The 11,527-nt window shown below is 44.0% G+C and overlaps 1 protein-coding gene across 4 annotated transcripts in view; it reads left to right on the top strand.

Annotated features, from left to right (window-relative positions):
- The first annotated feature begins 6,089 nt into the window (after positions 1 to 6,089).
- LOC120510681 (sine oculis binding protein homolog) overlaps positions 6,090 to 11,527 on the top strand; it is a 113,916-nt gene continuing 108,478 nt past the window's right edge. For 3 of the 4 annotated variants that reach the window (XM_039726747.1, XM_039726727.1, XM_039726737.1), the window contains exon 1: positions 6,090 to 6,253. In XM_039726747.1, coding sequence (XP_039582681.1) covers positions 6,158 to 6,253 — 96 coding nt within the window. In that variant the 5' untranslated portion in view covers positions 6,090 to 6,157. Of the gene's footprint in view, positions 6,254 to 6,361; positions 11,065 to 11,527 lie in introns of all 4 variants that reach the window. The other variant, XM_039726756.1, reaches the window with a different exon arrangement.

The following is an 11,527-nucleotide window of genomic DNA, read 5'->3' as shown; positions in this document are numbered from 1 at the left end:
AGTAACATAAGCAGAAGGGGAGGAAACAGTCATTGTCAAGAAATGGTACGTGAAGAAAGGGATATGTCTTGGCTTTAGACATTCTCAGTTCACCTTAGAGGGAGGTTTACAGCTTAGGATTGTTGCAGAGAGTACAAGTCTCCACTCCTCACTGGTTTTGCTTCTGACCTTGACAGTTCCCTACTTTTGATGTGTGTAAAAAAACAGGGGCACAGCATACACAGAGTTAGGAGGGTGCCTCAGTACCTCAGACCTTCTCCAAAGCAGCCTTTGGACATCAGCATTTTAGGTGTCAGCCAAAATGAAAGAAGAAACCCTTAAGAAAGTAGGGCTTAGTATATACTCTTACCAACCTGTGTGACAGAGCAAATAGAGCACCATTTTGGACCAAATGAAATTTTAAAAAATTCACAAAATCTCTTTTTAAAATATTGATTCCATTCTGAGGTAGAGACCTTAGCTGTAATGAAGCTGCAAACCCATAGTTTGTCACAGCCAAGTTCAAGTCTGGTATAATGTGTTTTTTGCTCATCCATAGGTCCTTTATTTTTCTGTACCTGATTTTTGGCATTGCATCCAATATGAAAGCATGACAGAAGAGTCACTGAATAACCAGAGTGGATAGACAGAGTGTAGCAGTAGACAGATGATAAAGATTTTTCCCCACAGTCAATACTGGTGTCCGGGACATATTTTTTATTAATTTGTTTTTTAATGCATTGCTACCTTATAAAAGGGTGAATATTGATTGGTTTTTAATAGCATGGATGTTCTCTTGTGCTAAAGACTTCTTCTTGGTTACTTTTGTTCTAAAGAACGTGAGAAAATAAGCAAGAAACATAAAGGCATTTTAACAGGACACTTGGAAGTATTTAACAAAGAATCATAGAAAAAGGTTAACTTTTCTTTCTGTTTATCAAATTATGTGAGGATTCAGGCCCAAAAAGAGCAATTATTATTAATAATTTAATAAGTTAAATAAAGTTTCTCCCTTTTTGCCAGAAGTTTCAAAAAACATTAACAGTGTTAAAGGACTGTCTTGCCATTAATTCATACAGATTTGACACTGATACCCTAAAGCAGCACCAAAAAAAAAAAAAAATTCATCAATATTAAAATATCTCCAAACATTTACAGATCTTTGTATTTGGAAAGGCACCACTACTCCCATTTCAACTGCCATACCGAGTCTGCTTTGCAAAAGCTACCTCTTGACATTTTGCAGAACAGCCTCTAATCGTCTAAGGAAGCTCTGGATTGAGATTAGTATCCGCAGCAGAAAGGAATCTACAGACACTACTGTGTGCAGTAATGCTGTGGGCATTCGTCCAAGCTCAGGAACGAGTGGAATGCACCCCTTCTCCAAGGTATGGGTGAAAAAACATCACTGAAGTGGAAGTGGGGTTTGGGTGGAACTGGAGCAAGAAAGAAACTCATATGTATGTTTTCCATGTGTATGAAAATGACTGTCTACTTATTAAAAAAATATATTGGGAGCCAATATTTTAATTATTCACTGCATTTATTTGCTTCTGATGGCATAAATAATCTATCATCTCAGTGTGCCAAACAAAAAGTCAGAGGAACATTTCCACTTCAAGTCAAACAAAAAAAAAATATATAAACCAACGTAATGGAACTTTTCTGTGAACTCACATAATGAATTTCTTTGTTTAATTAAACACTTCAGCAAACCAAATACCTGAATTTAAATTGCTGTTTATTATGGCTTCCCCTCGGATACAGGTGAAAGACTGCATAGACATATGTTTTCCACGGTGACTGGCATTAGCTGATGGAGAGCTGACAACACCTTGGCAAGCAGGGAATAATAAGGTAAATTATCACCAATATTAAGAGAACCTAGTTACGAGCCTCACCTTTACTTTGGCCTGCGACGTCTGGGGCGACGTTACTTGGGGGGAAAAAAAAATAGAGACAACAGCCTCCCTTTTTGCCTTCAGCTTTCCTCCTGCGTGTGTGGGTGGACGTGTGGGTTTATACGTGCATAATCGCACGCAGGCTGGTGCTTCAACACGTTTCGGTGTCCGAGGCTCCATGATGCGCTTCCCGCCGCGCTGGGAAGGAGCGGGACGGGAGGGGGAGCTCTCGCCGCAGCCGCCGGGCGGGAATGCCGCTCCTCGGCCGGGGCGCGGGGCCGCGGGGCCTCGGCCCGCCCGCCGCCAGCACCGCGGCTCGCCGTGATCCCGCCTCTCCCGGTTTTGCCTCTGGAAACCGGCACGTTGTTTTTTCCACAGTGCCCCCAGAGCGCCGTTCGCTAGTTGCTGTCGCCTTCTAAAAACCTTTCGCTTTGAAGCCGTCGTGCTGCTTACATATTTAGCAGCTGGAAAAATCAGGCCTGCTTGTTTATCTCGTCCTCCCCAGCAGGAAAAAAGCCGAGAAGAAATAGCTCATTAATAATATTAAAGAGACTTAAGCATTAATAAAGGCCAAAATGAAGAACTTGGAGCAAAGTGTTTCTTTAGTGTTACCTAAAAAGCAGCTCTGGTGTGTGGATAGGTCCCCTTTTAAAACATTTAAACATTAATAAATTGGACTATGAACAATAGAATATAAATGAAACCTGGGGTGATTTATTTTAGGCAACTCATTTGCCCATGTAATTTTATGAACGATACTTATTTTTCAGAAGTCCAAATTAGTGTGCTTGCAAAAGACCTAATCTGTGATAGAACAAAAATAAGGATTTTGGTAAAACATGGAGCCTTGGGTGTGGAGCAGGTGCTTGAGCAATGGAAGGAAAAGCTCAGGATCTTGTAACGTCTTAGAGACCACCAGAAGGTGGAATCCCATAGTTTCTTCCCAATTTTAAAAGTGACCAAAAAGCCAACCAGCTTCAAACCTTTGAAACATCATGACAGCGAGAGACTTTCTCTACTGCACTGTAGTTAGAGCACACACTCTAATAGATTGATTTAAAATCACCTTCAACATTTCACAAGGAATTTGGTCTCATTAAACTCAGGAGTAAAATCTTCACTGATACCCACACCATCAGGGTTTTATCTCTGGCTGCAAACTTCTTACTGATACCACACACCCCAGTATCTCTGTCTCCTAAAATAAATCTGAGCAGTTCTATTGATCTAATATGTCACTTTATTCACCTGCTTAAGATGTTTTCAGAATCCATATTGAGAACTATGGAAACAGGATTCTTTACTGAAAATACAGGTTTTTATAAAAAGAAAAATGTGGTGCTGCCACAGTTCAGTAAATGTGTTTAATGTTAGGGTGCCTGTAATGTAAATAGCAGATTTATTTTCTCATAACTTTTTGGAAATGTTCAGATCAATGCCATTGTATGGCTGAAAAATGTGTGGCTTCCATAGATTCTGATATTCTGTCTCCCCTTATGAATTCACGAGTTACCACTAAAACCTGAAAGTGTTCCTTTTTGTTAGTCATTCCCTCACACTTAGTAACAAGTGAAATAATTAGATGGCTTCCAAAACTTATTTTGGTACCTCTGATGTGTGTCGGATAACGTCTGAGCGCTCTAAATGCATGAACTTCTGTGTTGACAGTTGATGGTCCTCCATATGCTGCCACTAGAAGAACACCTTCCCGAGAATATGCAGTGCAATAATGTGCAGTATATAAAGGTAATAACAGCTCTAGAAAAGTAGGAATCGTGACAGTTGCAGAAATAACCTGCTGTCAGATGGAGATATTATTATTAGGACACAGAAAGGTAGAACTTATGTATCTGTCCCAGTCCTACACTAAATACTGAGAAAAACAGGGGATGTTTTAAGATTGTGGCTTTCATCTGGTGGTTGACAAGGTACTGGGGGACTGGAAGTTCTTTTTAAAGAGCTTACCAGAAGCAGCTGAGAAAATGAGCCTACTGTCAGGAGAAATAAGTTCACATCTCCATTCAAAAGTATTCAGAAAAATACTGTGAAAAAACCCCAGCTGAATGGCGTTACCTTTGGTGATCAAGAAGTGAGAATCAGCATTCAGAACTGGTAGCAAAAGGGGTGGGAAGTGCTTCAATTTGCAGCCAAACCTTCAGATGCTAGTCAGGAAAACTGGAATGACAGACTTGATCCTGAAGAAAATTCATTCTGGTCTACTCACTGTAACCTGCTGCAGTCACATTACCTAGGCTTGCAAATACCTTCTGCAAAGTATCTTCCAACATTAAAGGAAGTTCTGTTTATGCTGGGAGTTTGAGATTAATCTTTTTGTCAGATTGTCAACTAAAATGTGTTAAATTTATGCAGTGCTTAATGAAACAGTGTTAGGGCTTTATTACAATACACATAGTAAGTGTTGAGAAGTAGTCAAGTAGTCCTGTCATGTTTCACTGAACAAGAACCATTTGAGGCAATAAATACTCTGTTTAGCAAGAAATTTCAAGGTTTTCCTTAAAACTCTTCCATCCTCTCTACAGAGAAACTAGCCATATGTCCAATACAAGGACTAGTTTTGTCTTTTTCATTAGAATGACAATGCATCAGCAAGGCGGTGGCTGCTCAAAGCAGAATAGTCACCTGAGGTTGGCTGTTTTTTTCCAGCCAAAGGTTTCAAAGACCATGTGAGTTTGTGTTTAAAAGCAACTTTCCCTTGTGCTGCCTGTCTTATTGTGCGAAAGAATACACTGAAATTCTAGGAATATCTCCTGTACTTAATGAGAGCTCAACTGTACCCATTTGTTTGTAATAGAATACGGTAAGCAAAACATAGAGGTGAGGCTGGTGGTGGTGGTGGGGCACAGGAGGAGGGAAACCTCCCTACTAAGCACTGTCCTTTGAAGGTTACCTGCAGTCAAAAGTTAGTTTCCACAAGTTTGAGAAATCACTGTATTTTAAAATACTACAAGCAAGGAAAAAAAATAAACCTTGTTTTCTTCTCATGCTGCTTGGTGAGTTTGAGCCCAGACCTTGTGTTCCTGGGCTGTGTGGAACGGACCGAGCCCACAGGACGAGCTCTGCTGCGGCTGAACTCCTGCAACTCTGCTGTCAGCAGAGCCTTCTGGAGGGTCTCTGCGAGCTCCTGCTGCTCTGCGAAAAACAAACGATCGGGGCTGGGCTTTTCCCAACATCTGCCTGATTCTTTCAGGCAGCGAGGGGAGTGGCAGCACCTTCGCCTCGCAGCGGCCGTGACCTTACCACTGCGGATGTGCTCTAGGATTTCACAGGTTCAGTCTGGTTGCTATCTCATCTTTTGGTGCTCGATGCTCTAACAGCTGAGACTGTGCAAAATCCCCGTTTCTTCGTATTCTCAAAGTCACGGTGGAATATGTGCCCCGTGTCTCTAGAAATCGCTCTGACAGGCAAGGCTCATTTTAGTAACGAAACGAACAAAGTTGTGCTCAACTTTTCATGCTAGAAAGTGCCGGTGATTCAAAGCTTCGGAAACAGAGAATGTAAATGAAACATTGTTGCACACAAACCGAACTTGTCTTTGACAGGCTAAACAGAGATTTTTATGGGGAGCCTACTCATGCCCACACGGAACGCAGTGGTAAGGGGGACTGTGGGTTTGGGTGTTTTTATAAAAAAACCGTGTCATTTTAAGGTGCACCGCAGTCGTAATGAGAAACCCCGTACGATTACAATTTTGACTGTCGGAACAATGGACACCCCCGTGCCGTAATGTGTTGTATCGGGCAATCAGGGACTGCCAGGGAAAGCGGGAAAGCAGAGCCTAGGAATAATCAATGTATCGCCCACAGTGTGTGCTGTAATCCGGCACCTCCTCGCTGAAGCGCGTCCCACCAAACCATTCATCCGCACCTCCCCGCCGCAGATAAAGGGAAAACCAGGAGTGATCAGGGGAAGAGCCTCGGCTGAAAGCGGCGGGGACGGGACGAGAGCAGACGGGACGGGACCGGACGGGTCGGCTGCGTAGGGGGCACAGACCGGGCAGACCCCTCGGGTGTTCGTGGGGGCACCGGGTCCCCATCCCCATCCCCATCCCCATCCCGGGCTGGGGGCGGGGGCGGGCGCGCACCGCCCCCTCCTCTCCGCCGCGCTCCGCTCCGCCCGGTGCTCGGCGCCTCCCCCCTCCCCGGCTCCCATGGCGGGCAGCGGCGGCCGATTCGGTGCCGGCAAGCCCCTCCCGGCCCCCCCAGAGCACCAGCAGCCATTTCATCTCCACCACCACCACCACCAAGTAGGCGCAAAAAATGGCAGAAATGGAGAAAGAAGGGAGACCTCCCGAAAATAAAAGGAGCAGGAAGCCGGCTCACCCGGTGAAGCGGGAGATCAACGAGGAGATGAAGGTAGGTGCCTGTGATGGGGACGGGAGCGGGGTCCCCCCCCGCACCCCCCGCCTCCGAGCATGGAGATGAAATAAGAAAGGATCTCTTGTCATTTTTTTTTTTTTGTAGGATGCACTGAATGTGTCTCAACTCCGCCTCCTGGGCTGCAAACAGAGACGAATTCACAGGCTGCAAATCCTGTTCATTGACCAGCTTTATTTATTTTTTAAAAATAACTCTCTCGTTGGGCTTTTAAGCTCATCGGGTGCCAATGATGAGCCTTTTTTTTTTTTTCCTTACCTCTTTCTTTCTATAGCCATCCCCTCAGGTAGCTGCGAAGCCCTTAAAGTTAGGAAAGAAAGGGATCTCCTTTAAACACTGTATTTGTGTCCTTTTTTCAGTAGCCGGCTGCAACTGTGTAATTAAATTGTCAGAGTGAAGCGTTGCGGTCTGAGCCGTGCATCAGTGTGGCACTTGAGCGCGGAGAGCCCTTTTCCCCCGCTGCCCCTCTCGCCTCCTCCCGCGCTGGCCGCTCCGCTCCGCGGCTCGCGGCAGCGCGGAGGTGCCGCTGGAAGGTGGCTTGTCCGAGGGCTGCTGCTGATGCCAGTGTGTTTGCCGCGCGGAGGGCTGTCCTGCTTGATAGGAACCGCTGCCGCTCCAGCTGTGCTCTGGCAGATGTTGGGATGGCCGCGATGGCACAAAACCGCTATTTTGGAACTTCTTTTATCGTTAGGTCGCTGTTCCAGGCAGGACCGGTCCTATTTTTTTGCGCCTGTTTTCCACGTCAGTTGCCTGTCTGTTTGTTTGATGGCTCTAATTCCCCAAAGTTGGTAACAATGTATTGCTAGACTTCAGATGAACTTGTTGTTAAATGCGCGGATAAAGTGACTAAAACAGCATAGTCTGGCTACGAGATAAAGCTGCTGAGATTTAATTTGAATATGTCATTTATTAAAAGGCTGATTATAAGTGGAAGACTGCCTGGAAAATGTCACTCGTTCACATAGTATGTATACTATATAGGCGAGTGTATAAATATGCATGATGTCTAGTGAAAATATCTTTGCTTTCCAGAACATTGATCTTCCCCTGTAAAATTAAACGGGAATGCGCCGTCCCCTCCCCTCTCCCCTCTTTTGCACACCACTAATTTCGGTGAGGTGCCCTTTGCTGCCCAAGGCAGGCGTTCTTGTTCTTGCTGCCTGTGTGTACACGGTTCTGCATGCACCTCTAGTGTAGATGTGGACAGGAGTGGTATTAGGGGCACAAACAAAATAACGTGTGGTTGCATCTCTTTGGAAACAAACTATAGTAGCTTCAAGTCCAGAGGAGCGGGATCTTTCTTTGTGAGATATGTGACACATCCTATTTTCGGAGAGGGCTCTGTGCAGCCACCGGAGAGTCACTGCTCATTGTAATCCCACATAGTTTTGGAGACTGCAGAGGTCTGTAGTACAAGGCATTGGCCCCTCGGAGCATCGCCTAATGCGATCTATATGGATTGCAGCTTTTAAGTTTCATAGGTTCTAGAATTACAAATTAGCTAATTTTAATCAAAACATGTGAAATGTTATCCTGGCTGGATATAAAGGCTGACTGTGCTGGATCCTCTGGGTTTGTTTTGTTTACTTTGGCTGCAGGCACACTCAGCGGTTTGGGAGATAGTTGTTCTTCTACAGTATAACAGATGTTTGTCTGAAAGGGTGAGGAAGAAACAAAAACAACATTGTGTGAAGGAGAAAAATTACACAATTTTAAACTAATGCTTTGGTATTAAGCACTGGCATTAACCTTCGTGTACAGAGTTTCTCTTTATTAATCATGGCTAACTGCTTAAGGTTAGGTACCTCAAGATTTCAGCTGACTTAAAAACTAAAGGTGTGTCAAAAGGACATTTTGGACCCACATAATTTCTGGCTGAGAGTGAGACAGCTGATGGCAGAACCTTCCATAGCCCACCTTTCAGCATAAACTATGCTATATGTGCTATGCATTTTTAGTAGGGCATTTGGCTGCTATCATATAAGAAGGGAAAAAGAGGGGGGAGGAAAAAGAAGTAGTTTGAATTTTTGACTGGTTGAGAAAGTTAAAATCCTGTGGTGATCATTTACCATTTTCTTTACTGATGAGCTGTCTAGTTGTTCTTAATAAACCCGTAGAATACAATAATGTAACAAATTGGTTACAGTGTGCAAAATGTTTGCAGTGAAATGACAGAGGGAGCACAATGTGCCCTTGTGTAGGTTTGTATCTGTAATGTTCAAACAGGCTGGCTGTTTCCCTTCATCTGAACTGCTTTCATCTGGACCAGTGTAAAATAAGCTCTGGTAAGTAATCACAGCAGAGCAGAAAGAAAGGAATGTATACAGCAATAGACAGCCTAAGCTGTAAAAACTGTAACCTGAGTATCAGCAGCAGATCAGATATCAAGGCTTTAAGGTAGGGGAAATGAAAGAGATGAAGGGGAGGAAAAGACGAGAGAGGGAATGGAAAAGTCAGCTTGGAAAGTAAAGGAGAAGTAGGAGGGCCCCCTCAGGGAAATTTGGCTCAGGGGTTAGGGAATTTTATCATGGTGTACAGTGACCTACTCAGGTTTCAGCCCACGTTGGATCAAATTGCCTCCCTTTGCTAGCAGAAAGAAAAAGGACTGGTGTGTATGTGATTTCTTTTTTTCCCCCTTTGGATAATAAAAAGGCCGTTGGTACAAGTGTCTATTTTAAGTACAGTAAATTCAAGGCACTATGAATGAGCAATAATATTACCTCATCACAGAGACTTCCTTTGAGATTTGCTGGTTGATACAGTCAGATATTTACTCGAGAAGAATCACAACACCTAAGTGCTTGCTTTAGTGTTTTCCAACAGTAGGGTCACAGCTTGCTTTTAACATGACTGGATGGATATTCAGGTTGCTCGCTCTTTCCTTATGCCAGATATTGAGTTACGTTTTTGTTATCGCTAACCTAATGTACACGATGGTTATAACAAATTTTAATTTGATACAATGTTGTGTGCAAAAAGTACATGACTCTGCACAGTTTTCTGATATTACATTTCAATGAAAAATATATTCATGAGGAACTGTTTTGTTACACTGTGACCTTTACAGCCACTCTTATATTTTCTAGTTTTTTCTTTTGTCCTCCTTCAGATGAGACTTTCCAGTTTTTCTTGCAGAGGTAACATTCACCTCGTGCCCTGGAGGAAAAGCAGATGGTTATTCTGAAATTCAGTTTGGTGCCATTTTCACTTGCTGGTGAATAACAGAACACCTCATAGATCCAAACCTATTGTCATCAGGGAACCCACTACTGTTTTAAGACCGAAATATCTGTAAAAGTTTAATTGGTGAAGGCACTTGTCTAGGCACAGTGGTGGATCCCCCATCCATCTCTCCTCAGCTTATTTCCATTTGCCATCCTGCTGCCAGAAGGCAGTGCTGCTCAGGAGGAATAGCTAGGTGCTCTGCAATGCTGTGAGGTGAGATTAAAACCAGTGCTGAATTGCACTGGAAGTTCTCCTGCACAGATGAGGCAGTGTATCCATGTGTCTCTAGCAGTTGAAAGGTAAGCAATTAATTTGGATTGTAATTTCACAGGGCTGTTCCATGTGCCCAAGGAGTTTGCTGTCCATAAATATTCTCAATAAGTAATTTGTATCTAAAATTGGGCTTTGTTCCTGGTGCCTAGAGCTTAGGGCAGCCCCATCTGTTATCATTTAATAGTAAACTCATCAGAATATCTTTCAGTTTAGTGCTTAAATTGTCCCTATTTGGCATTTGGAAGTACTACTGTCAGGAGGAGGAAAGCGGCGAAGCAGCCCTGTGCCTGGAGCGAGCCAGTTTGCTCAGAGCGCTCGGAAGATTCCGAGGAAACTCCTCCCTTCTCTCCTGAAAAGCAAAAAATATCTTTGGGAAAGTGGAAAAGCAGACAGACTTTATCAATTGCATTATTTCAGGAGACCAAGGTTTTTCTGTGGAGTATGCATGGAAGTTTTGTGGGATGGCTGCAGAGGGGTTGCCTGTGTGCACAGGGAGCCTCACCTGGCAGGGCACTGCAGAAAGAGTGCTTCCCCAAACCAAGTGGGTTTTACAGAGCCAAATGTACATGGGAGGACAAAAGAAAGCCAGGCATAATGGAATTGTGCTCTCTGATAATGTAAAGGTCTAATCACAGAGTTCAGCATGGTGACAACATAAACAAGCAAAGAATGTGAGGGCTGGGAAAAAGATCTAAGTTTGTATAGTGCCCCTAGAAACATTTTTATTTCCTCGATGCAGTGAAAGTGAAAAGTGAATTTGTGGGGCTCTGTACTGAGTGGGTTATGCAGGCAAGGAAATGGAGTGGAGCCACTCTGCTTCCTCCCAGATCTGAAATAAACATTCAGCAGTAAAACCTAGAAGAAAATGAGTCTGACAGACTCATGCTCCTCTGTGTTTCCTGCCTCCATGTTTGCCAGGTCTCATTCAGTGAAGCCAGGCCTTGTCCCCTGTGAATAAGGTTCATAGAAAGGAAAGGCAAGAGATCTAAGAAGGGAAGACACGCGTGGCATAGCTTGAGAATGTATTAATTAGCAGAGATTTGGGGAAATGATGCATTATAATGTGAAAAATCAAACTGTAGGTGTACTGTTACGATGAAATGAAACCTAAAGTGGGAATAAATGTGATTATATTTTTACTGCCTAGCATATAAGTCAGACTCAGAAAGGAGGGAAACCGCAGTCTAGCGAGTCAACACACTCTTCTTCTTCATCTTTCAGGGGAATAGGGAGCAAATTCAAGTAGAAATACCAATGAGCATAACAGTTGGTTATCCTGGCTCTTCCAGGAGGTAAGATATTTCTGTGTAGTACAAGAACAGATAAATCATACAGTTAAAACACGCAAATTACACATTGCCCCACAGTGGTGATAAGTGCTTTGGGACTTAGCAGTGGGCAAAAGCTGGATTTCCATCTATTGGGAAGGAAGGGCTTTGGCTGTGGTGAGTGACTGGGGCCACCGGAGCGTTTTCAGGCCGGTTTCTTTGGCAGGCATGAGCTGGTTGTGCCACAGCCGTGGTGAATGCTCGGGCAGTCAGCAGCTGTAATGGTGCTCTGTCAGCTAGGGAAGAGCAGGAGGTTTGGCTCCTGTGGGATGTTAACCCACTGCCTGGGTGCATGGCAGCTGCAGAGGGGACTGGTGTTTCCACTGTGGTTGCAAAAGCTTGTGTGCTTGGGGCATGGCGTGGCAGAATGAGCGCACAAGGATGTGGGACAGGATTTCTGTGGTTTTCTTCTCAGCCCTGATGCTGA

The sequence above is a fragment of the Passer montanus genome, unplaced genomic scaffold (genome assembly GCF_014805655.1).
Source record: "Passer montanus isolate IOZ18808 unplaced genomic scaffold, ASM1480565v1 scaffold11, whole genome shotgun sequence".
NCBI lineage: Eukaryota > Metazoa > Chordata > Aves > Passeriformes > Passeridae > Passer > Passer montanus.
This window is presented reverse-complemented; position numbering and strand designations above follow the sequence as displayed.